Raw genomic sequence first — 25,152 nt, 5'->3', positions numbered from 1 at the left:
CGAAATGGATACAGTCGCTATTTTGAGGCCGCAAAAGTAAAGGGCACCTGTTCTGTGATATTGCTTACAGAGGATGAGAGATGCAGGGATAGACAACCCTTCAGGGACAGAAAGGAGGTGAGTGCCCGCCGGGGGAATGGGGGTGGGAAAGGCGAGACCGTGCTCTCGGGCACCGGCTTCTTTCTCTCGGGGCGACTGACTGTACGGCGCTGTGAGCACTGCCAGGCCCCGAACAGCACGCTCAGGTGGACGAGCGGAATGGACGGGGCGTTGTCTCAGCCAAGCTGCTCCAGTTGAGCTCCTCGGCCAGCATTCGCGGAGGGCATCGCTGCACGCCCTGCGCAGCCCCGGGAGGAACTGGGGGCTGCTGGCTGTGTGCATTGATCGGACTTCCCAGCCGGCACACCTGGCCTCGGGACCCCGTTTCACCTGTCTACTGCTGAGGCGCACGCAGACGGCGCGCCCCCCCACGCACCTCCGGGAACCCGCCGTGGAGGGGCTCTGGCCCGCGGAGGTGGGCGCCGCGCAGCCCGGCCCCGCCCCTCACCCCCGCGTGCGCGCGCAGCCCGGGTCCGACCGCCGCGGGCGAGGGGCGGGCGGTTGGAGGGCAGGGCCTGCGGGCAAGGGGCGCGCAGGGGGAGGGGCTGCCGTTGGGGGCGTGGCCGCGCAGGCGCGCTGGGCCGGCGGTTTCCGGCGCGCCGTCCGCCCGAGCGGGTCTGTCGCCGGCCTGCCCGCCGCGCGCCCCCCGCCGTTGGCGCCGGCATGTCGGGCCCCGGGCCGCGGGAGCCGCCGCAGGCGCAGGCGGGCGGGCCGGCGGGCCCCGAGGGCGCGGACGCGGCGCTGGGCGAGACGGGGCTGAGCTTCACGACCACCGACCTGAGCCTGGTGGAGATGACAGAGGTCGAGTACACGCAGCTGCAGCACATCCTCTATTCGCACATGGAGGCGGCGGCCGAGGGCGAGCTCGAGACGCGCCTCAACTCGGCCTTCCTGGCGGCGGGCGGCGCGGCGGCCGGGGGCGCGGCGGCGGCGGGGGGCGCGGCGGCGGGCGGCGCGGCGCCCGTGTACCCACTGCTGTGTCCGCCCGCGCTGGCCGACGGCGGCTTCGCGGGCGCCAACCCGTGCCTGGGCCACATCGACTTCCAGGAGCTGCGCATGATGTTGCTGAGCGAGGCGGGCGCGCCCCCTGCTCCCGCCGCCGCCGAGAAGACGCCGGGCGCCGACGGCCCGGGCGCAGCGCGGCCCAAGGCGCCCGACGCCACCGGCAAGGAGAACACGTCGGCCGCGGAGGGCGCCCCCGAGGCGCGGGCCAAATCGGCGGTGCGCGTCCGCCTGGAGGACCGCTTCAACAGCATCCCCGCCGAGCCCCCGCCCGCCCCGCGCGGCGCAGAGCCTCCTGAGCCCGGCGTGGCGCTCAACAAGTAGGTGCCCGGGGGCGGAGGGCTGGCCCCGCGGGGTCGGGGTGTGGAGGGAGGCTGGGGGTCCTGTGCAGGGCCGCGGGCTCCCCTCTGACTGCCATCCCCCAGGAAGCAGGCCCTCCGGTCTGCGTGCGGGAGATGCACGGCGAGCAAGGCTCTGAGTGGAACAAGCAGCTTCCCCTGCAGCGATGGGGCAGTGCAGTGACCCCTCAGCTTTCCACCCACCCCCCCACCCTGAAGTCTCCCCCCACGTTATGCACTGTCGTGACTTTGGAGGCTGGCTCTCAGAGGAGTGTGGGGTCAAGGGCGAGACCAGGAGAGAGGACACACAGCCCCTCCCTCTGGCAGGGAGAAGGCGGGAGCTGGCCCTACACCTGCGGGCAGTCGCTTTGCGGAGGTTGTCCTGATGGGGGCGTTGCTGTCTGGAATAGGCCGTGTTGTCCTTAGCAAGGGACTGATGGTGGGTGGGGCCGCGTGTCAGGAAGCGTTCCCACCACCACATCTTCACGTGTTTCTGGGCTTTCTTTTGTCTTGGCAGTTTGGTGACTCTTATCCGACACCCGTCAGAGTTAGTGAACGTTCCTCTTCATCAACAGCAAAACAAATGCACAACGTTAGTGAAAAATAAGACGGCGGGTGCTGCCACCACACTGCAGCTCACCTACCCCCTGTTCACGGCCAACGCCTGTTCCTCTGCGGCAGGCGCCGGCCTCTCACAGACACAGGTTCGCAAAGCGGGGGTCTCTGCTACCTGCGGCCCAGAGGCCTTTCCCTTCCGTGGAGCTTATTTTACTTTACTTTTATTTTTTAAATTTTTATTTATTTATTTTTAGAAGGGAAGGGAAGGGGAGAAGGAGAGAAACATCAATGTGTGGTTGCTTCTGGTGCATCCCCTGCTGGGAACTGGCCCCTGCTGGGAACTGGCCTGCAACCCAGGCATGTGCCCTGATGGGGAATCCAACACTTTTTTGGTTTGCAGGCCCGTGCTCAATCCACTGAGCTACACCAGGGCTTTATTTTACCTTTATTTTAAGATTTTACTTATTTATTTTTAGAGAGAGGGAAAGGGGAGGAGAAAGAGGAGTGAAATATCAGTGTGTGGTTGCCTCTAGCCCGCCCCCTACTAGGGACCTGGCCTGCAACCCAGGCCTGTGCCCTGACTGGGAACCAAACTGGCGAGCCTTTGGTTTGCAGGCTGGTGCTCGATCCACTGAGCCACACCAGCCAGGTTGAGCTTGTTTTAAAATTGAGACCACATATGGATTTGGGGACTTTTAGAAGTCCTCGGTGCACAAAGCTCTTTCTCTGGCCTGTGAATGGCTTTGATGTCACTTCTGCTGAGTGCATTTTATTTGTGCAAGAAAGAAACCACACATCAACATAGTTCCCTTGCTTTGTCTTTTCCAGAGTTCTAGTAACTCCTGTCCTGTACTCGAGGCTGCCAAGCATCAGGACATCGGACCGCCCAGAGCGTTTTCCTTCTGTTTCCAACAAGAGAGCGAGCCCGCCAAGCAGACTTTGGGTGGCAGAAACAAAGCTTTGCCCGAGCAGGTTTGGGTTAGAGTGGGAGGTAAGCCACCCAGTGGGGGGGGGGGGGGTCCTTCTGCTGCTGCCTGACCTTTGCCCTCTAGTCCTTGGGGCCTGTGGGGAGAGGCGGGTGGTTTATAAAGGTGAATGGTCTTGGAAGTGACTCTTACCTCATCTCGGGGCTCCTTCCATTCCTGCCCACTCCCTGCCACCTCACTTGGAGCATGCTCCTGAATCACAGAGTTACAGTCACAGGGAGTTCAGGGCTGCCTTTTCTTAATAGTAACATGCGAACACAAAAACTCTTAAGAGATTTACATAAATTTCCAGTGACCTTCAGGCCATCAAGGCACATAGGTTTTTTCCCTCTTCTTTTGTACCTCTTGGGTGAGGCGGGGGCCTGCAGTCTGTTGGAAGCTTTGGGAGCCAACCTGCAGATGGACCCAGGCCTGGGTCGGCAGTGAGCGGAGGTAGCGTGATGTGGGTGTTTCGGAGACAGACCATCACGCTCAGTCCCTCTCCCCCTGAAGACATACCGTCTTTCACGTCCACTGAGTGGCCCACCACGGCCCACCACGACTGCACGGCTCACCCCGAGCTTCTCCGAGAGCCGGTGAACACAGCGTGGGGTGCAGGCTGCTGCTTTCTCCTGTGGCGACAATTAGTTTTCCCTTGTTTTTCTGACACTTTCTGCAGAAACATATGTTGACCTTTGTTGGGTGTGAGGGTGACATTAAAATGTCCCTGTGCTGACTGCGCGGCAGACGGTAAAATTTGACCTGTGCCTGTGGACCTGTCTGTCCCCCTTGGGGAGTGTCCACAGGCAGAACTGTGCTGAGGGACTTTCAGACGTGGCCTTGTGTGGCTTCTCGGGGATGTGGCCCCCCGCACAGCAGTCAGACGTCTGCTGGCGTGTTTGGTGTGGAGTTGACGTCTTTCTTTAGCCCGGGCCGGGGCGATGATGTGATCCCCCCTCGTGAGGAGACTCGCTTGTTAGGGGACAGGGTATTGAATCCTGAGCCACTTAGCTGTTGTCCTCTTCTGAGAACTGCAGGTAGAACGACAGTTGTCATGTTAGAATTCCAGTTTTCCCCCCACTTTGCACATCAGAAAAATCAAGCAACTTCTTGCTTTTTCTGTTCATAGAGGACAGTTAACGCCTGTCAATTAGTGAGGTGGCTTTGACGAGATTGTTGGCAACACTCAGCGAGTCGCAGTGTGGTTCTGGGTTTGTGCTGTTTGGCGTTTGGACACACAGACCGGCCACTCGGTCCAGCTCGTGTTCTGCGGGTCTCTGCTCCTTACTCACTAATGTTTATGTCTTGGATTGAAGATGCCAAACATGTTAGCTTTAAGGTAGATCAGTTAAGGAAAATAAAGAATTAAAGTACCTGTGTTTTTTTCTTTTGCAAAGAAGAAGCGCTGTGCAAACAAGCAATGAATAAGAGGAATCGGAGTAGGGTGCGGCAGCTGGACGCCAGTGTGGAGCGAAGAGCCCTGGGAGAGATTCAGAACGTGGGGGACGGCGCTCCTGCGGCGCCGGGCCCCTGGCAGCCCACATCCACGGAGCCGTCGCAGCCCCACCCCGGGGAGCAGGCTCCAAGCGCCCCGGGTGGCAGGTCGCAGCGCAGGGAGAGGCACAACCGCATGGAGAGGGACAGAAGGTGAGGTGCACGTGCGTTAGAAGTGGTGGGCGCCCTGTTGCGTAGACAAGAGCAGCTGCGACTGTGTTCAGAGGGAGAAACGTCGGCAGGAGGAGGGGACACGGGCTGGGCCCTGCTGGGTACTCCCCAGACCCGCCTGGTGGGTGAGGAGGGCTCATGGCTTTGACTCATTACAGAGAAAAGATGCTACGAGATTGGCAAAGGCTCCCGGGGCGTGGGGGGGGACCAGGGCCCCCACCCAGGGGAGTCCCTCAGGGGCACTTCCCCCCAGCCCCGAGGTCTGGGACACGGGGACTGCTGCCAGCAGGCTCAGTGCCGGGGACTGTGTCGGGGTCAGTCCTGTGGGCGTCCCCTGTGGGCACATGGCCAGGCGGCTGACACAGAAGGAAAGCCCGTACTTCACACAGACTGTGTTGCTTGTGCAAACCGCTTGTGCAAACCGCTTAGGCACTGGGAGCCCCACTTAACCAACGGTGGGGTCCCCCGCCCCCGCAGTCCAAGTTCCCAGAGGCCAGCGGGCCAGCCTCCTGGGCAGTGCTTCCCGATGGGCAGGTTTACTCCCTGGCCAGATCCCCCGCACCTTTGTCACCAGTGTGTCCCGGTTCTTTTGAGAATGTTGGGGACGGAGGAGACTGAAACTGTTACATTTAAGTCGCTCTATCTGTAGATTTGATTGCGCTGTTCTGTGTAGAATCGAAGGGGGGGGAGCTCTCAGGCAGCGGCTCTCACACAGAGCTCATCGGCCTCGTCATGCGCAGGCGCAGGATCCGCATTTGTTGTGATGAGCTGAACCTCTTGGTCCCGTTCTGCAACGCCGAGACGGACAAGGCCACGACCCTGCAGTGGACCACCGCGTTCCTGAAGTACATCCAGGAGAGGCACGGTGACTCTCTGAAGAAGGTACGTCTGCGGGCCGGGGCTCCGGCTCCTTCCCCAAAGGTCCCAAACTGTCCCTCGAGTCCCGGAACCTGATGTTCGCTGTGAGCACGGCTCTGCGCACTGGCGACAGGGCTTGTCGTGGTGAACATGGTGGCCACAGCCTGGATTTGTTCACTTGGAGGCAGAGTGACAATGACTCAGGTGAAGGGTCGTGTCAGGTTGAGTGCCTGCTGTATGCAGTGGGTGGTGCTGGGCATGAAGGGGCTTTAGCGACCTGGAGGGGGAGATCTTTGGTTTTGTACTCAGAAAACCCAAAGGGGTGAAGCGGGAATAGACCCCTCCCCCCAAAAAAAAGGCAGATAAATGTCAAGTAGATGGTCTGGAGATCAGAGGGCAGGAGAGAGACACTTGCGTGGTCTGGGTGCCTGTGGGTGACTTAGGCCCTGGGGTCCGAGCACCTCGGCTCCTCGTGCCGCCAGTGAGAGCGCGGCCTGGCTCCCATTGGACCGGCTGTTCCATGTGGGTCCTGCCTGCCCCACCCCTGGTTCAGAGGGGAGAGCGGAGGTGGTACTGGGGACCCCGGCTTGGGGACCTCAGCTCAGGCGCTAGCCGCAGGGCTGGGGGTCTGGGTGGCAGGTAATGAGGCTTTGTGGACCAGAGCCTGCGCCCCCTGTGGGCTGTCGTGGGGTCGGAGGGCGGAGCGAGCCGTTTTCCACAGCACCTGCCGCCTCCAAGTGCCCGAGGTCCAGGTGCCTGTCCCGGTCTGTGCCCCCGCCGAGTGGCTTTCCTTGTGTCCTTGCGTCTCCGGGCAGCACGTAGGTCAGGCTTCCTTCAACGGCCACTGTGTCTGCAGTTAGTCACTCTTTACCATTTGGTACAGGTGGGCTGGTTACCTCTGCACAGCAAAGCCGTTACATTTTGTAAGTGATATAATGTTTGCCTCTGTGTTGTACCTGTTAGAAAACTATTGATACAACTCATTCAAGTACAAGGAAGGCATTACAGCAACAAAACCCTTACCTGTGTGTGTACACACACAGTCACACACACACATATGTGTCCCCCACACTAAGTTGAAATAGATTAATAGCTGATGGGCGTCCTGTTTCACGGATGTTTTCCTTCCGGAATGTTTCCGAAATTCGGTTCCATTGAACTTGCCCTTCCTTCTGTGCTGCACCCTGGGGCCCACCCAGAGCGGGCTGCAGGGAGGTGCGTGAGCGTTGGGGGTCAGGAAGTCGTCAGCCCCCACGCACACGGGCTTCACGCTTTGTCCGTGACTCCCCCTCTTACCCGCCCGAATGTTTTGTTTTCCCGCTGCGACGCGTGAGACCGCAGTGGTTCGCCCGGGTGACTTTGGTGCTCGTTTTGCTCCGCAGACCTTTCCTGCTCAGCCAGGCTTCCGCGCAGCCCCGCTGGGCCGGCCACAGAGCTCGCTCGTCAGCCCCAGGGGCGCCCAGTTGTCTCTGACTTCATTTGGAACAGTTTTGTTAGGTTGTGTTGTGACAGCTGTCAAATCAGTGTGCAGTTAAAAAAAACTTATCAAAATTGGTGAGCTGTTGTGTAGCCATTCTTTTATTTTCACTTTTTAAAAGCTTTTTATTTATTTATTCTTAGGGGGGAGAGCGAAAGAGAGGGAGAGAAACATCAATGGGCGAGACACACGTCCCCTGGTTGCCTCTCGCCCCCCATCTGGGGACCTGGCCTGCAGGCCGGGCATGTGCCCTGACCGGGAATCAAACCAGCAACTTCTTGGTTCACAGGCTGGTGCTCGATCCACTGAGCTGCACCAGCCAGGGTTTTAGCCATGTAATGTTGAAGTTGGAAAAAAATAAGTGACGTTTTCAGCATATTAGCCTTTGTTATTCCAACAAAGGTAAAAGCGCACTGTAATGCATGAGGCTTTGTGCAGCGGGGGGAGAAGGTGCTTGCTGTGACTGACCGGACGTGCCGGAGGTGGTTTTCGAAGTCTGTCGCTGGACGGTGCTGCGTGGTTGCACAGACCAGCTGCAGCTGACAGCGATCCAGTCGAGACACCATTTGAGAATATCAACGTTACGCCACGTGGGAGAGGGCCGCCTCACTCAGAATGTGCAAATCAGTAGTTCCCAGTGAAAGTGAAAGATGTCTTTTATTTTGCTGAAAAAACTAAATGGGCTTTTTGGCCAACCCAGCACTTTGAACGAGGCAGAGACTCCACTGGCCTGTGGGCGGCTGTCCCCAGTGTCTCAAGGAGGCAACACGGCCGTGCAGCCCTGTGGCGGTGGGCCTGCAGGGTCAGGCCGGAGTGGCCCAGTCTGCTTGGTCTTGTGGGCACCTTGCTGTGTGGGGAGCCGGGGCTCCAGGGAAGAGAGGCTGGGGCAGGAGTGACAGTGAAGCCCCCGGCTGGGGCGGCAGAGCCGAGTGCCTAGACTGTGGGGTGCTGCCGGGGAGCCAGGGGCCACGCTCTCGGGGACGTGGGGTGCCGGAGGGGGATCAGGGAGTGCTCCGGCTTCTGGCTGGAGCCCCCCCCAAAGGGAGAAACTATGGTGGGCAGAGCCCACCAGACGTTCTGCACCAGCTGTGGCTGCCGGCAGGTCCTTGTCGGCGAGTCAGTGCCTGGCGTCCTTCCTCTAATGAGCCCACGGCACAGCGGATGCCTGCGCACATCGCCGGCCTCATGCAGCTGCCTGCGCGCCCTGAAGATCCCGTCATCATGGCTGTGGCCCTGCCTGGCCACATATTTTTCCGTACTTTTATGGAGAGGGGAAGGGAGGAAAACAGAAAGGAGGGAAACATCTGCGTGGTCGCCTATCGTGTGCCCCTTACTGGGGACCCCACCTGCAGCCCAGGTGTGTGCCCTGACTGGGAATTGAACCCTTTGGTTTGCAGGCCAGTGCTCAATCCACTGAGCAACACTAGCTAGGGTTTGAGGTGTTTTGATAAATTGTGAAACCCCCTTAAAACTCAGCTTTTCCCCTGATGTTTTGTTGAAAGCAGATGCTAGTTGAGAGAAGTGAATGAGAACGCGGCCCTGCCTCACAGCCCCCCCAGCTCCCCGTGACTGGGTCCCCCAGGCCGGGAGAGTGCAGGCGGAGCTGCAGGGTGACCCCTCTGGCCTGGAAGTTCAGGCGCCCCCGGGGCCAGCCTCACATGTGAAGACAGCTTCGAAGATCTCTGCTTGGACTCCTCTGTCTGAGAAATGGTGGTTTTGCTTTTGACTTCGGTTTAGCTATTTTAAAAGGCAAATTCTGCCCTGGTCAGATAGGTCAGGTGGTTAGAGCATCATCCTAATAGACCAACGTTGTGGGTTCAATCCCCCCGTTAAGGCACATGGGAGAATCAACCAATGAATGCTTCAGTAAGTGGGGCAACCAATCAGTGCTTCTCTCTCTAAAAAATAGTCAGTGGAATAGGAGACGGCTTTGCAGTCTGGCCAGGCCCTCGAGGAGCTGTTGGCAAACCAAGTGCGAACCACGGCACTGTGGCCGTGCGACAGAAATGTTTGGTGTCTGGTTCTGTCCGGTGACCCTGACAGATGCGCCACGAGTGTGCAGGTGGCACCCCGACATCCCTGTGATTGGAAGTGGCTCGGCTCTGAACCTCAGCCTCCTGGGCGCGAAGGCGGCTGTGCTCCGTCTGAGTCGGCGCCCTTTTCTCGTCCGCAGGAGTTTGAGAGTGTGTTTTGCGGTAAAACCGGCAGGAGGCTAAAGCTGACCAGACCGGACTCCCTAGTGGCGTGTCCCACGCAGGAGAGTCTGCAGAGCAGCCCCGCCATGGAGATCAAGTGACCCGTGGGGACGCTGGTTCCTGGGAAGCACTCGGCCCTCCCGGCCCCGCACGCCTGCAGCCCTGGGGCTCACGCCGACGCCAACTCCGAACGCGACTCCAGTGGGACTCCAGGGGGGACTCCGAAAGCACAGTCTCTACAAATATTGATCTGAAACAGAGCATCTGTCCACCAGTGTCCTCTTAGACCATTCAGGGTGAAGACACCCTGACATTAGTAAGTACTGTTTCAATTATCCGTCTGATTCCATCATGTTTTCGTAACATGATAACTTCAAAAATTAACATCCTTTATAATTTCTTTAGTCTTACCAGGCACACCGCTTTTTACTTATTTTATTGACATTTAAATATGCCCCCTTAGCAATTGGAACAAGTCAAAATGTTCTTCACTAGAAGTAGTTGGAAATTTATTTCATTTGTTTATCGCCTCCCCTTGTAACGACCTCCGGCTGCACGCCCTGGCTGTGGAGCGCGGCTGCGTTCCGCCTCGGCCGGAGGCGCCCAGCACGCCCCTCGGGCCCCTCTCGTCCATAGAAGAGATGCTTTTGGGGGCAGGGGTCGCTTTGCCGACCTCGCCTCCACGCTGAGAGACATTATTTTCTGTGTAATAAACTATAGTGTTCAGAACCGGGTTTTCAAACGAGTGGCTTTATTCAGGACAGCAGGTGACACCGACAGGGTAAGTGCAGCACCGAGTCGGCTCCCACGGACGCCGCGGGCCGGAGGCGGCGTGGCGTCCACACAGGCAGGAGCGGGTGGACTGGCGCGGAGGGCATTGCCCGGTAGGAGCCCTTTACCCCTGTCATTGCCCTGCGGGCGCTGTCACTCTGGGGTCCAAGTTACCATTTTACTGTGGCTGCACCTGGTATTGTGCCAGCACCGTGTGGTGCTGAGCTTTCTCTCCGGCCCTTGTGCCCGCTTGGTGTGCGCCAGGCCCTCCTGGCGCTGCCGCGCGGTGCCCCTGTCCAGGTTTGAGGTCCCCACGGGCTAGGCCGCTGTGAACACACAGGGAGACCGCCTTCCCGGCACCTGGGGAAGGACACTCGGGCACGGGTGTCCAGGTGCTGCCGCTGAGGATGTGGGGGGGCAGGGGGAGGGGCTTGGGAGTGAGCCAGCGGGGGTGAGCCAGCGAGGCCGAGCTGGATGTCAACACTGGGTGCTGCTGAGCCCCGCCCCCCAGAGCCCACCGCTTCAGTGGGCATCGCTCTCACTGCCTGTTGTGCTTCAAGAGCTTCTGGGCCCGGACTTCTCCCCGCCCCCAGCCATCACAGCTCCTTGGCAGGCTGAGGTGTCACAGATGCCGGGGGTCCCTTGGGCACCGACAGCGCCGGGGAGGCCGGGGTCTCCGGGCGGCCCAGGCTCACCATGGGCCCCGTCTTGGCCATCTTTGCCGACGCCAGGCACACCTTGGGGCCCTTGAGACAGATGAGGGAGCTGAGTGTGGACGCAGGACACCTGTGGGCGGTGGGCTCACGGCTGCACCGCCCTGCTGCATACTGGCCTGTCTCTTAACCCAGGAGGGGGCCCGGGGTGGGGCCGGGGAAGCCCAGGGCAGACAGGGTGAGAACGGTGGTGGCTGGGACCATCCACCACACCTGACCCGAGCGGGGTGCAGGCTGAGGCGTGTCAGCAGGGGAGGAGCCAGGGAGGAGACTGGGGGTGTCAGTTTAGGGAAAGTCCTGCCCCCAGAAGTTGGGGTGGGGCGTGGCAGGGCGGGCCTTCGCTGGGGACAGTGCTTAGGTGAGAGTGAAAGGTAAACAGGGTCAGTTAGAAGGTTCTGTTAGAACTTAACTGACGTGGACACTAGATGGCGGTAGTGAGACCGCACGGAACCGGATCTGCTAGCGGGTCAAAGGCCCACCCACCCCACTGCCAAGGGTGCTGCGCTGGGGGAAGCTCCAGGGCTCAGAAAAGGTGCCGGGAGACCAACGCGGGTGATGGCAGTGGCCTTGTACCTGGCAGCCCCTGGTCTCCGTCGGGCCCGTCCAGACCTGCGCCAGCTGCGCCCTTGTCTCCTCTGTCCCCCGGATTTCCTGTCGGAGGGATTTGGCAGAAGGGGGAGTTTAGAGCCACCCAGTGTCTGGGACCCCACTCAGGACATGGGGAAGCCAGCTGTGTGGCCACCCGGTGTCCCAGCGGCCACTTGCCGCCGCGCTCTGGCTGTGTTCAGGGCCCACTTTCAGTGTGGTTTGGAGCCCCCAAGTTTCAGTGTTTTCAAATGTCCCCCAGCCGCGTGATCCCAGCCCCCGCGGTGAGGGAGGCCTCTTGTTGCTGTGGGGACATGTGGACAGAAAGCCAGGTTAGCGGGGCTGTCGGCCTGGCGCTGACCGGCCAGCTCCGCTTTGCTCTCGGGAAACGCCCTGGCCCCGTCTGCCTCTAATGCTGAACCGTCCGACACCTGAGGGTGCTTAGAGCCAAGTTGTGTGGCCAGCAGGTCGGAGCAAGTGGGAATCACGAGCTTTAAATTCTTCATTTGGGCCGCGGGGCTGGGTGCCCTGGGTTGCCGGCCACACATGCGTCTTATGGTGAACTAAGTGCTAAAGGCCACTGTGGGAAAGGCTCGTGTCCGGCACGTGTCCGGCACGGTCTGGCACGCATGGCCCCTGCACCCCCGATGGCTGTGTGGCAGGCCCCCACGTGGGCTTCTCCGCGGCACATGCCTGGGACTCCACCTCGTTTCTGAGTTGCCTTCCCTAGTTCTTTGCAGGTGGATTTTGTGTTTCTGGAAAGGGGCCATGCGTACTCTCTGCCAAGTGCAGTTCTGGTGGTTTGGGGGAAAACAGCGCCTTTTAAACAGCGTGGGGCCAGCCTGCAGGGCAGGTACGGATGTGGCTGTGCTGGGCCATAGGTGGCTCCCAGCAAAAGCCAGAGGTCCGGGCGCCCGCGTGGGGGACACAGGCAAGGCCAGGGTCCCCTCCCTCTCTTGTCCCCGCGGAGGGGACAACTCCTTTGCGGGATGCAGAACGTGTGGGGTTCCTGGAATGGCTGTGGTGGGGCTGCCTGGACTCACCTCTGGGTCCCGGGTCTCCCAGCTCTCCGGTGGGACCACGATATCCGGGAGGTCCCCGAGCTCCAGGGTGACCAATGGAACCTGGGGGCCCGGGCGGGCCCGGGGGTCCTGCAGGTCCAGGCCGACCCGTGGCTCCCGGCGCCAACGGCTTCCGCAGGTGAGCAGCCAGCTGTGCGATTTGTTCTTTGGAAACAGAGGCACACAGTCATCTGGGGAGGGTCTCCCTTTCAGAAGGGAGTTTGTTGACCGAGAATGGCTTTAGTGGCTTGGGGGCTCGTGACAAGTACTGTCCGTTCTCCGAGTGCCCAGAAGTGAATCAGGCTGGGCAGGGGACTCTTGATTTTTTGGAGCTTCTGAAAAGTGTCCTCAGAATGGCCAGAAATGTCCACTTGGCCCACTAAAGCCAGAGGGGCACAATTTCATGTCCCTGGTACCTATTCTGTTTAGCAGGACTAGGACAGCCCCGTGTGCGGGCAGCCGAGCTGCGCCCGGGAGTGCGGAGGCGGGTGGGCGGGGCTGGGGAGGGAGCGCTCACCGCTGATCATGCCCCCACACAGCTCCCTGATGTGCTGCTCACTGGCTTCCTTCCCCTGAAATTCAGCCCAGAGTCTGTCAGCACGCGGTTGCATGCCGGTCCCCTCCGAGGCCCCCACTCACGCTCCAAAGGGAGAAACATACCGGGACTCCGGGCTTCCCAGTGATGCCAGGCAGGCCTTGGACGCCCTGGATGCCCACGAGCCCGGGGGGGCCCGGGACACCGTCTACGCCACTCGTGCCGTTGGGACCCTGGATGCCTTTCGGGCCCAGCTCCCCTCGACTGCCGGGCTGGGGGGACAGCAAACTAGGTGGCCCAGGAGGCCAGTGGGCTCCTTTGCAGCTTGTCACCCGACCACTGGGCAGCCACTCACCTCTCCTTTGGATCCGACAGGGCCACTGGGTCCCTGCAGAGAGAGGCGGAGCATTGTGGTGACTCGCGTTGTTACATGGTGGGAAGCAGTTGCCAAGGGACTGGCCAAAGTCAGACCGTCCCTGAAACCGCTGCACCGCTGCCCACACGTGACTCTGCACAGCTGTCTCCCTCCAGGGCCTGCAGGCAGCCCTTCTCCACCTGGGGCGGTCCCCAAACCCGGCCGGCCTACACCCCCCTGTTCCAGCAGCGAGGTCAGTGGCACAATCACACTCACCGGCTCGCCTTTGTCCCCGGGAAGACCGTCGGAACCAGCAATGCCCTGAAATGACACCCCAAAATTAAAGGGACCGTCCGCACTGTTCCCAGACCCCTGCCAGCATCAGCTGTCGACCCAAACGGCCTCTCTTCCCAGGAGAGGGCCAGCCCGACTCAGGCTGCCCCAGGTCCTCACCCCCGGTAGAGAGGGCCTTGGACACCTGGAGGGGCAGGCGGATCCTGGACCCGCCCCTGTTGCCGGCCCAGGCCAGCAGGGGGCGTGCTCCCCCCAAAGAGCAGCCGGTGTTCCCACCTCCCTCCTCTGGGAGGGAGCTGGGAGCAGGTGAGAGCCAAGGACAAAGGTGGAGGAGGGAAGTGAGAAGCGAGTGGCCGATGCCCAGAGTGGTCAGAGAGGTCCTCCCCACCCCTCCCCAGCCCCTGCCGCCCCCCGTGGTTCACCTGGTCGCCCTTAGGGCCTGTGGCTCCTTCTGGGCCCTGTGCGGAGGGAAGGCTCAGTGTCAGGGGTCGGAACCGAAGACTGAAGGCGTGTGTGCCCTCCCTGGACGCTTGGCCCCCGGCCAGGCCCGATGCACGACCCCTCCCTGTGCCCGTCCCCTCAGTGTCCGAGGATCTCGTGGAACCGCCTGTCTCCTAGGGGCTCTGTAGCGTCGCACGACTGACAGGCGTCTCTGATTGGGTTGCGTCTTTGTATCACCAGGAGCGGCACGGGGCCCCTCGCCCATGCACCCCTGGGCTGCCGTCGCAATGACGGGATTGCTGAGTCAGAGGGTCCGGAGCTGAGGGCTGTGGCCGGACACAGGGGTGGTCCATTTGCTGAGACAGCAGCGTGAGAACAGCCCGAGGGGCCCAGGTGCAGGGAGGGCACGGCAGGGAATCAGTGGCCAGCCCCCTTCTCGCCCCCGAGGCCCTGCCGTGGCTGGACCTCCTGACCCTGGAACATCCCCCCAGAGGCTGAGGGGAGCGCCTGCTGTCCCCCCAGTGCCACTGGAAGAGGAAGCAGCTCCAGTGTCTGGGGCAGGGGTGGCCTTGAGGATGCGGCGCACCAGGGACCTCTGCACCCCCGCCATCATGGACGGCAGGGACCCCACTGCAAGCCTAGGTCCCTGGCTGTCAGGAGACCACTAAGAAAGGCTAGAAAAGTTAGGTGCAGTGATGATCACAGGTACAGAGTGACGGGGTTTTCAGGCTCATTTCAAAGCCATGTAACCCTGGGACCCTCGGGACAGCCATGCTGGCCACTCACCCGGTCGCCCACACCTCCGCGGAGGCCCTGGGCGCCTGGCAGCCCGGGGTCTCCAATGCTGCCCTTCGAGCCCTGCAGACAAAGGCCACTGGTCAGCACCCACGAGGGAGCCACACAGGGACCCCTCCCTGCCCAGCTGGCCCACCTGGGCTCACGGCCCAGACTGGGGCCCCAGACCAAACCTGACCCACCTGGAAGCCTCGGATGCCGGGGTTCCCGGGAGGGCCTTGTGGGCCGAGAGCCCCCTGAGAGTCAGAAGGGTAGTGTGAGTTCAGTCCCGCCTCCCCGGGGGCAGGGCAGATGCAGGAGCCTGTCCCCGGCCACCTGGCCTAGCAGTCCAGGCCTGAGGTGGGGGGTGTCCCGTGGGGTAGTGGGGGGTGTCCCGGGGGGGTAGTGGGGGTCCTGGAGGCCAGGTCAGGCGCACTCTGGGCTCTCATGCACCAGCCAACTGGGTGCCAGGGGCCGCAGCCCATCGTCCTCCACCCGAGGCAGACACATGGCTTTGGGGAGCTCCCAGCGCAGCTGCGGGTTCGAGGCTGGGTGGCAGCTCTGTCCCCTCGGTACACGGGTCTCAAGAGCAGAAGGGCAGGCTCGGCCGCCACTACCCCGGGTTTCATGCACTCAGCCCATCGATGCGCCCCCCAGCGCTGCCTGGTCCAACGGAAGCTGGGTCCACGCCCATCCCCTGCCCTCGCTCGCTTCCCACTCACCGCTGAGCCCCTGTGGCCCGCCTCGCCGCGCTGCCCGGGCATGCCTACATCGCCCTACGCAGAGGGGGAGGGTGTCAGCAGGGTGCGTGCCCCAGGGTGGGGAGGGGCGAGGACGGGGACACTCACCGGGATGCCGGGCTCTCCCAAGGGGCCCGCCTCGCCCAGCTCTCCGGCTCTGCCCTGTGCGGGACGGGAGCCCTGAGCACCTGCCACTCCGTGCAGGGCCCTGGGCTGGCCTCCCCTTCCCCGCGAAAGAAGCCACCTACCAGTTCTCCTTTCTCACCCTTGGACCCTGCTCTTCCAGGGAGGCCCTGCAGGGCAAAGGGCAGAGGTCAGGGGTCAGAGCTGCCGAGTCCGAGTCCGGGGGAGAACACGCGGGCCAGAGGCAGAGCACCCCCAATGGGCATGGGGCTCCTTTCTGGGGAGCCCCCGTCAGGCACCCACAGCAGATGGCCTGTCCTGGGAGCCTGGACCCTGGCCCTGCCCGATCCCAGGCCCCCCTGGGGCCCCACACTCACCGGCAGCCCATTGGGACCCTTCTCTCCTGGGGCACCATGGCGACCAGCCTCTCCCTGCGGGAGATTCGGGGGTGAGGGGTGAGGGGTGAGGGGTGCTGATGCCCTGGGCAGGGGCAGGGCCCCCGCAGATGCCTCCTCTGCAGGCCACTGGCGGGTACTAACCTTCTCACCATCCAGTCCCGGCACGCCGTTCCGGCCGTCCTTGCCCGGCATGCCCTGGGGACAGACGAGGGCCTGAGGCCTGATGGGCAGCCCCCAACGCCCCGTCCTCCCCAGCCCTGCTGCCCCCGAGTCGCCCGCTCGGGTGGACCCCTCCCATCCCTCTGCACTGACTTGTCCTCCTGAACCAGCGGACCCCCCACTGGCCTCACAGCTCTGTGGCCCCAGGTACCCTGGGCCCCAGCTCAGACCCTCCAGGTGAGGGGGCGCCCTGTGGGACCCCCAGGCAGCCCTCCACCTCTGCCCAGACCCCTCCAGGCCCCTGGAGGAGTCCTGTTTCACAGGTGCGGCAACTGAGGCTCAGGAGCCGGGCTTTGGGCCCGGCCTGTCCGACCCCACACTCCTGACTGGAGCTGAGGGCCCAGGGACTCACCGGCTCTCCGGCCGGCCCGGTCACTCCAGGGGCTCCTTTGGGGCCCGGTCGTCCCTGGAAGACACGAAAGCCGCTGCAGCCAGGACCCTAGAGGACTGTCCCTCCCGGTGCACGCTCTCATTCCTGGCCAGCTGTCGTGCCAGCCCCCAGTGCCAGGTGCCTATCCTAGGGCCCTGCGGCCCCCCCCCCAGTGCTGGGTGGCCACCTCTTGGTCTCTGGCCGGCCGCTAGGCTCAGTCCGGGGGAAGAACCGGTGTCTCGGGGGCGTCCACAGGAAAATGCCGGTCTGGGAACAGTCACTCTGGTGCCTAATCACCTCTCGGCTTTAGTGCATTTGCTTAACCCGAGTCACTTGCTCTGTGTCGCCTCAGCTCGAGCAGGGAAGCCTGGGCTCGGGTCAGGCCCCCGTGCCCGGGGCCCCTCAACCGGTGCGCGTCTGGGCAAGCAGCGGCCGCCGCTTGGGGGCAGCCAGTCGGATGACTGCCGGGAAGTGGGGGCTGAGGGCTCCAGTGGCTCACCCCTGCCACCCCAGGGAGGGGCAGCCACCCCACGCCCCCGGCCCGGGCCCCTGCAGGTTGAGCCCCTTTGGCAAAGGACCTAGGGGTGCACAGATCTGTTACTTACGAGGTCGCCCTTGGGGCCGCGGAACCCATCTGGGCCCCTCTCGCCTCTGTCACCCTGGAATGACAGGGGCACAGGGACAGAGCTCACGGCTCAAGCAGGTGGGGAGCCGGACTGAGGCGTGACTGGCCGGGGTGACAGCCCAGAGGTGGGCAGAGGCGTAGGGCCGATACCGCTGAGGGTCTCGGCCCGAGGGGCGCCACACACAGCTCGCTTCACGCCCAGGAGGAGAAGGAATGCAAGTGCCCCAGGAAGCACAGAGAGACCGCTTTGGTGGACTTGCCCGCCGGGGGGGGGGCCCATTGCCTCCTGCTCAGGTACCCTCGTGGGAACCTGTCCCAGGGTGCCCACAGATCAGCTCCAGCCCGGGAGGGGCCAGCGCAGCCAGTGGGGCTGGGGAGGTGTCCAAAGGAGGAAGAGGGGAGGGGACAGAGAGCCTGCGAGACCTCCCTCCACCCACCCCCACATACCGCTTTACCAGGGCCGCCTGGGATGCCGGGGGGTCCTCGGAACCCGATGGGACCCTGTAGAGAAAAGGGGGCACCTGGGCCTCACTTCTGAAGCCCACCAGCAACCCACAGAGCACTTAGCTCCATCTGGAGGGGCCCCGCCTTGTACGCTCCACCTGAGCCCCCCAGCAGGCCCCTCCTGAGTTGGCCACCCAGTGTCCCCCATCCCCCCCGCCTGCATTTGCTGAGGTCCCCTCCTGCCCCAACCCCCAGGCCTGAGATGCCTTCACAGCCCCGGCTTTGGAAGGACAAGGGAAGAGAGGCTCAGGCGTAGCCTCTGGTGGCCCAGCTGTGGCCACTGGAGAGGGTGGGAGGGGAGGGGCCTCCCCTCCACCTGGCTGGGCCGGGGCCCGGGGCCCGGCGGTGCAGTGTGTGGGGGTTGGCAGACTCACCCGGTCCCCGGTGGGCCCGAGTGGCCCTGGCAGTCCTCGGAGACCCCGTGGGCCCTGTGCGGGGAGAGTGGAGAGCCATGGTGGGCCCCCAGCAGCTTTCCCAGAAACCCGCAGCCCCAGCTCAGGCCCCGGCGGAACGGGCCACAGACCCGTGAGACCCCTGGCTCGAGAGGCAGGGCCTGGCCTCATTCACGTCATGGGTGTTGGTGACCGTCCTCCTCACCCCGAGCTGTCCAAGGGGCTCCCATCTCCCAACCCACAGGCGTCCCACTCACCTGTAGCCCCACTGTGCCGGGGAGGCCGGGGGGCCCAGGGGGGCCGGGGTCACCCTGCAGGGGAGTCAGACAAAGCCACCGTGGGGGGTCAGCCCCTGGCTCTCCAGGGCCCTTCCCACGCCTGCCGGCCCTGCTCCCACATCCCCGGCTTCTGTTCCAGCCGGCGCCCAGACCTTTCCAGACCCCACTCCTGGCTGGGGTGGCCCCTGCTGCCCACGTGGGGGTCTGGCCACGCCTGCCACACTGGAAGGCGGGCGGCCTCACCCCAGCATGTGGGGGAGGAAGGGCAGATTCTCGGGCAGTGGCTATTGCAGGGTGGCAGGGACCGCTGGGGACACTTCCAGTGGAAGCCAGCCTTCTCTGGCCACCGCTGGAAGGGGGGGTCTCTCCAGAGACCCTGTCCCATGTCACCTGGCCCTGGGCAGCCAGGCCTGCTGGGTGGGCGTGCCACTGGGTGCACCCCCAGTGCCCGCTCGCCTGCCCCTCCACCCGGCTGCAGCCCTGGTCACCACCACCAAATGCCCCTCCGGCTGCCGCCACCTGAGTGGGCACCCGCCACGCACCTTCTCACCGTCCTTGCCGACTTCTCCTTGCTCCCCTTTGTAGCCAGTGGGTCCCTGGAAGCAGGGGGGCGTGAGTCACAGCCTGACCCCCCCAGTAGATCCAGAACCCCGGGGGGAAGCAGGCCGGGCCCCAGGAGCGCGGCTGGGCTGGAAAGGGGTTGAGGCCTGACCAGGCCGACTCTCTGTGACCAGGCCGGCGATGGGGGGGGGACAGAGCGAAGCCCCCAGGCAGGGTGGAAGGCCAGCCCCCCTTTCTGGGCCCCCACGTCCCCCCCCCCCGTCTCAGCCCACCTAGAGGCGGGGCTGCCTCCTGGGGGCATGGAGGTGGGCCGGAGTCTGAGTCACCTTGTGGCCACCACTTACCTTGAACCCTGGCATCCCCGGGGGGCCAGGGGGCCCTGGTGGGCAGATGGCTGGGCACTGTTAGAGAACAGAGAGGTCAGACCCTCCCAGACGCAGGGGACTCGTTCGGGGCCGGCCATGGGCTCTGTGGGAGCCAGACCACGGCTGCCTCCTCACCGCCACCCGGCTCTGATTTCCCGGACTCAGCGCAGACAGGGCCACCTCGGGGTCGGAGAGTGTCTGCGGCCACACAAAGGGGCCTTCATCCGAGCCCCAGCTCCCTGCCGTGCGCGGCGGCGGCTCTTCCGCGCACAGACGTGCTGAGGGGGGGAAGCCTGTCCCTCGGGCACTGATGCTCCACACTGGGGAGGGTGTGGGGCGGGGGCTGAGGATTCTAGAGCATTCCACAGCTGACCTGGCAGAGCCAGGGGCCGTCGACCTCGTGCTGCAGGACACTGGCACGAGGGGTGGGCTGCCTTCCCTTTCACACGAGCAACGAGGCTCAAAGGCCCAGATGGCAGCGAGCCCCAGACTTCAGTCTGGAACCTTCTCCGAGGGGCACATTCCATCTGCAGTGCCCAGTGCCGCCGCCACCGCCACCACTGCCACCGCCGCCACCGAGGGCCATGGGCAGCCTTGCGCCCTGGGGGTGCAGCTGAGCCCAGACCTGCCCCTGCCTTCCCCGTGGGGGGTGGAACAGGCTGGCCTCCAGATGGGTCCAAGGTCAGGGACCGGGCAGAGCCCCCTCCCACCAAGACAGGCCCCCTCCACGAAAGGAACCCACCTGGAGGTCCGTCGCGCCTTCGGGGAGGACCCCTGGGTGGCCCTGGAACAGAGATGTCCGACTGCGACCCAGCCCACCGCCCTCCCCTGCCCTCCCCACACCCACTACCACCAGGGCCTCAGGTTCCTCCACTTTGTGCTGCTGGCCCGTCCACAGGACACAGGACACAGTGACAGAACCACCTGCCTTGGGAGGTGGGGGGGCCACCGGGCCTGAGCCCTCCCCTCCCCAACTCTCTGCTTCAGCCCGGGGCTCAGCTGGGCCTGGACACTGGATGTTGGTGCGGGTCCTGGGGGGTGCTGGGGGCTGAGGACAGGGGAGGGGTCATCCGTGCCTGCAGCCCCCTGCCCAGTACTTACAGGGGGTCCTGGAGGGCCGGGAGGGCCAGGCAGGCCTGGGAGTCCAGAGGGTCCCTGGGGGGCGGGTTACAACTTAGATGGAGCAGGACCAGCCTCACCGGAGGGGAGGGCACCAGCTGCCACCTGGGAGAAGCCCCTCTGGACTGTGTCCTTGGGGGCCGCCTCCAGCTCCGCCCCTCTCACCGGCCTGGCCTGCTTCTGGTGCCTGTGCTCTGAGGCTGGGCTTGTCCCTGTCCCCAGATGTCACTCAGGCTTCCCTCCAGGAAGGTAAGAGGGGAGAGGACGCAGGGGAGGGAGAGACTGGGGAAGCCCCCGGTGGTTGAAGTCGGGGGGTCCCGGCAGGAAGGGCGCCTCCTCCCCGAGGCGGGGAGGGATCGGAAAGCCACTCACCGGGGGGCCCCGAAGGCCGAGTCCACCTGGGAGCCCGCTGATTCCTGCCTCTCCCTGGGGTGGAGTAAAGAGGTGGGGGCGGGAGTCACACCCAAGGGCTCCCAGACCCCCATGCAGGGCCCGTCTGCCCTCTCTGAAGACAGGAGACTTCTGAAGCCCCACCCCACCCCAGCCCTGGTCTGGGACCTGGCAGGCAGGTGGCGGCCCTGGGTGGGTGTGGTGGGCATGCCGGGGTGGGGGGCCTGAGGGTACTCACAGGGGGTCCAGGGAGGCCTTTGCCCTGCAAAGCCAATAGCAGGGTCAGAGTGTCTGGAGACAGGACGATGAGCCCCCCTTCCCCCGACAACCAGGTGGGTGTGGGGAGAGCCCCCCCACCCCTGGAGTGGGGAGCCCCTCCCACCCCTCGAACTCCCACTGGGGGGAGGCAGGACTCACCCCAAGCCCAGGCGGCCCTGGGGGCCCCAGACTTCCCTGCAGAAGGAAACTGGGTATCAGGGCCTGGCCAATCCATCCTGCACCTCCTTTGAGGAGGGGTGCCCATTGTACTGAGGCCCTGGGTGTGGGGGACCTCTGGACCCCAGTGGCCTGTGTTCCCTCGGCCAGGAAGTCCTCCAGGTCAGCTGCCGCCGGGGTCAGAGAGGCCTCGACCCCCGGGAGGGAGCCCAGAACCTGGGCCGGTCTGCAGCCCAGCACCCTGAGGACACTTCCCTCCCGTGTCCCCTCAGCTCAGACTCCCTGCAGGAGGCCTGGGGCTCCCCCATCCTCCCCCACCCCCGTCCACTGGCCCCGAAGGACCCACAGGCCCCAGCAGCCACTTGTCCCTGGCAGCCCTGTCCCAGGGCTGGGGCGGACGGTCACTGCTCTGGAGGGGAAGGGAGCAGAGTGTGCGGGCTCGGAGAGTCTCCCAAGGGCCGCTGTGGTCAGGAAGTGGGCTTCAGAAACGGTGGTCAGACGTGGGGTGCAGTCCAGGTGACCGAGGGCCTCTCGGTGGGCACAGAGATGGCGTGGGAGAGGTCCCCCCAGCTGTACCAGCCTCCCCACACGGTCTGAGGCCAGGACAGCTGCGACCACAGGTGGGTGTAACGGGGGGGGGCTCTGAGAGGGGCTGCCCACTTGTCCCCTGTGCCCCTGCTGCCCAGCGGCACTGTCCCTGTCATGGCAGCTGCCCCAGAGCCACCAGCCTCAGGGCCTGTGGACGGAGGGGTGCCAGCCTGCCCTTCCCGGCCTCACCCGGAGCTGAAGCTGCCTCGTGCTGCGCTGGCACTCACCCGTTCGCCAGGGGCACCCTTAGATCCAGGCGGTCCTTCTCTCCCGGTCAGACCCTGGGGAGAGGGGTGAAGGGCTCATGTGGAAGGGCGTGTCCCCCTCCCGTGTGCAGGGGAAGAACAGGCCACGGGCACTTCCCTAACTAAGCTGAGTCCAGAGCTGCCCAGGAGACCTGGGGCTGGGCGGGCACTGGGCAGCCAGCGGGAGGCCGGGACACAAAGCCTGTGCCGGACTCGGGGAGCCTGGCAGGCAGGAGAGCTCGAGTCTCAGAGCCCTGCGTCCCCACGAAGCTCAGTGGTCCGGGGGCCGGGCCTGGGGCCCCTGGCGACCGCTGCACAGCTGGGCCTGGGAGGGGCCTGGGTAACGGGCCCTCTGCGGTGGGCAGGCGCCGTCCCCTGCCGGCCTGGCCAGACTAGGCTCTGGGACAAAGGCCAGGGGAGGCCTGCTGGGGGCAGCAATTAACCCAGACTCCTGGGGCTGGGAAGGAACCCTCCAGCCCCGGCACACAGCGGGGGCTGGGGAGGGGGTGGTGGGAGAGGGAGTGAGGGGGGCTCAGGGGGCGGGGAGGGCCCTAGGGGAGCTGGCACACTCACGTCCACGCCGGGGAGCCCCGGCAGCCCCGCCTCTCCTGGTTTCCCCGGCTTCCCCGCAGCCCCTTTCGGTCCCTGGGGGGGGAAGGGCAGAGGCGTGAGGAAGCAGCCCGGTGTTTTCCAGCCCGGGTGTCACGAGGGGCCCTCACCGTTGAGACGCAACTCTGTGTCCCAAAGACCCTGACACCCCCCCCCCCCCCCCCGTGCTGGCCCCAGGGGGCCTCCCTCCCCTCTGCACCCTTAGTCACCTCTACAGGATGTCCACCTGGACACTTCAGCGTCCCCAGCTCAGGGCCGGCAGTCCCTCTGCGGGCCCCCCTCCATGAGCCCAAGAGCCCCAATTCCAGGCTGAAGAGGGCTCACGAGCAGACCTCTGACTGGCTCCCCAGTGAGGCTGTGTTCCAGGCCCAGAGGAAGCTTCAAAGCCAGGACATGCCTGCAGCCGCGCAGAGCCCTGGGCACTGCCTCCCACCTCCTCCCCAGCTCAGCCCCTGCTGGGGCCCTCCGGCTGGTTCCCCAGGCCCCCTGCAGGGGGCGGGGCATCAATGCCCCCTCTGTTTCGGGCCGGTGCTCCTCTCCCCCACCACACCAGGGGCACTCACCGGGGGCCCAGGCAGGCCAGGAGGGCCAGCTTCTCCCTGCAGAAGGGAAGACACCCTGTGTGACCCAGTGCTCCCTGAAGACCCCACCCCCATGGGCGTCCCTCACTGCCTTGTCCACACCTGGGGACACCCCCTCTGCAGGGCCAGGCCCTGGGGGAGGGGCGAGCAATGCAGGCGTCCTCGTGGCCTACAGGTTATGGGAGATCATCTCTCTGAGGGCTCAGGGACAGGACCCCCGGAAATGAGAGCTCAAGTCCTGAAGCCCTAGGCCTCCACTGGCCAGAAAGCCTCAGAAACTCGGCCTCCTGTCTCCACGTGGTCAGAGGGGGCGGCCCCAGCCTCACCCCAGCACCCAGCGGGCAGGACTTTAAGGACAACCTCCTCCGAAGGCCTGACTGGCTTGGCCTGGGAGCCCCGGGAGCCAGGGCCCGGTCAGGTGGGAGACCCGTGGGGTCCACACTGAGGGGGAGGCGTCACGGGGGGGCCTGATCTTCATGGAGGCGGCTGGGTGGGGGTGGCCAGGGGGCAGGGTTCCCGCTGCCCCTCCACGGGCTGCCCGGACACCTGTGGGGGTTGCACACAGCCCCCCCCCAGGCTGGCTGTAGCCCCCAGCAGCCCAGGCTGAGGGCCGGGCCCCACACGGCCATGCCCGATCCCCAGAACAGAGGGGCGCAGGGCCCCACACCTCAGGGCCCTCACTTCTGGTCCGGGGCCCACCCTGCTGTCGTCCCCCCACCCGCCCGGGGATGGGGTCCTGTGGGGTGTGTCCTGGGTGAGAACAGGGTCACCTTTGTCTCATGTCGCATCCCACAAGGGTGCTGGCTCATCTCCCTGACGTCACCCAGCCCTGGGAGGTGGGACCAAGTTTTCTGTCCATCAGGCCCGGGGGTTCGGGGAGGTCTGGGGCGACCAGAGCTAGAACCCATGGCCCTCCCTGGCCCTTCCCGCACCCAACTCACATCAATGCCGTCCTTGCCTGGCTTTCCAGGTGGCCCCTGGGGGCCTGGGGGGCCTCTCAGGCCCATTTTCTGAAATGGAGAGATGCTGTTAGGCACCTAGGACTTGTCACCCGCCCACCCTCCCCACCCCACCCTGCAGGTGGGTCCCCTGGCTGGCTCTTGGGTCAGCCCGACGGAGTGTCCCTTCTCCCCAGGTTGCCCAGCACTGGGGCCTGGCATTGGGGCCCACGGGCCCTGTGGCCTCAGAGACCCTGTGGGGGTGTCGGTGCCTGGTCTGTGCAGCCAGGAGGGGCTGTGGTGGCCCTGCCAGGGCGCCTCGGGGAACAAAGGCGACATTGTGTGTCCAGCAGTGGTGGCTGTAGTGTGGCTGGACCCTGGCCTGGAGATGACCAGGCAGCCACCTGGGCTCCTCCTGAGTGGCCCTGGGGTCCATGGGGCTCAGCCTGGCAGCTGTGACAACCCCCAGCACCCCAGGCCGCCTGCTGGCCAGCCCAGGGCAGCAGGGACAGGGGGTCGTCCCTGGGGCTGCGCTGCCCCACGCCCCCCCCCCCCAGGCCCCCACCCCAGACCGCTGTTCGCCGGCAAGGGCCCAGCTCTCCCGCGACCCTGCACTTACCTGTGCCTGGGCCACGAGTGTCTCGGCCAGGAACTGCCCCAGCAGGAGCAGGGCCAGGGCTGGGGCTCGGGCCATGGCTGCGCTAGCTCTGAGCGGCGCTTGGCTGCAGCGGCTGTGCTGAGGCTCGGGGCTCAGCGGGCGGGGCGGACGGTGGGCAGGTTGCCAGCTCCCGCCCCTCCAGCTGCGCACAAGCCCCCCATTCAGCAGGGCCCACCTGGGCGGGCGGGGGCTTCCGCAGCCCGCGCTCCCCGCCGAGCCAGGCAGGGGGAGACAGCTCTAGTGGCATTTTTTGGGCTGGCCTCTGAGTTAAAATTAACCCAGACTGGTGAATTACACACACATACCTTTTAGCAAAGAAGAAAGATGC

General features: G+C 64.4%; 2 protein-coding genes across 3 annotated transcripts; one reads left to right on the top strand and one right to left on the bottom strand.

The window, feature by feature from the left end:
* The first annotated feature begins 702 nt into the window (after window positions 1–702).
* On the top strand, window positions 703–9,885 carry TCFL5 (transcription factor like 5). Of its 2 annotated transcripts, none has more exons than XM_053671369.1 (6): window positions 703–1,421; window positions 1,957–2,143; window positions 2,826–2,988; window positions 4,363–4,609; window positions 5,368–5,509; window positions 9,136–9,885. In XM_053671369.1, the coding sequence occupies exons 1-6, from the start codon at window positions 763–765 to the stop codon at window positions 9,256–9,258; spliced, it is 1,521 nt and encodes a 506-aa protein (XP_053527344.1). In that variant the 5' UTR covers window positions 703–762; the 3' UTR covers window positions 9,259–9,885. The 2 variants fall into 2 exon arrangements, with proteins under 2 accessions (XP_053527344.1, XP_037009411.2); XM_037153516.2 differs by having other exon boundaries at window positions 4,360–4,609.
* Window positions 9,886–9,888: 3 nt separating this feature from the next.
* COL9A3 (collagen type IX alpha 3 chain) lies at window positions 9,889–25,071 on the bottom strand. Its single transcript, XM_037153565.2, is given in 33 exon segments — window positions 9,889–10,674; window positions 11,215–11,292; window positions 12,270–12,452; window positions 12,805–12,859; window positions 12,948–13,094; window positions 13,178–13,210; window positions 13,454–13,498; window positions 13,894–13,929; window positions 14,699–14,770; window positions 14,890–14,943; window positions 15,409–15,462; window positions 15,535–15,588; window positions 15,675–15,719; window positions 15,927–15,980; window positions 16,089–16,142; window positions 16,519–16,572; window positions 17,142–17,195; window positions 17,609–17,662; window positions 18,040–18,093; window positions 18,315–18,368; window positions 18,878–18,931; window positions 19,241–19,297; window positions 20,004–20,045; window positions 20,363–20,416; window positions 20,753–20,806; window positions 21,009–21,032; window positions 21,188–21,223; window positions 22,021–22,074; window positions 22,612–22,683; window positions 23,211–23,246; window positions 24,170–24,238; window positions 24,786–24,884; window positions 24,886–25,071. Coding segments are annotated over 33 exon segments (2,262 nt in total). The 3' UTR covers window positions 9,889–10,483.
* Between the last annotated feature and the right edge of the window lie 81 nt (window positions 25,072–25,152).

The sequence above is a fragment of the Artibeus jamaicensis genome, unplaced genomic scaffold (genome assembly GCF_021234435.1).
Source record: "Artibeus jamaicensis isolate MK-2021 breed Jamaican fruit bat unplaced genomic scaffold, CSHL_Jam_final contig_685, whole genome shotgun sequence".
Taxonomy (NCBI): Eukaryota; Metazoa; Chordata; class Mammalia; order Chiroptera; family Phyllostomidae; genus Artibeus; species Artibeus jamaicensis.
This window is presented reverse-complemented; position numbering and strand designations above follow the sequence as displayed.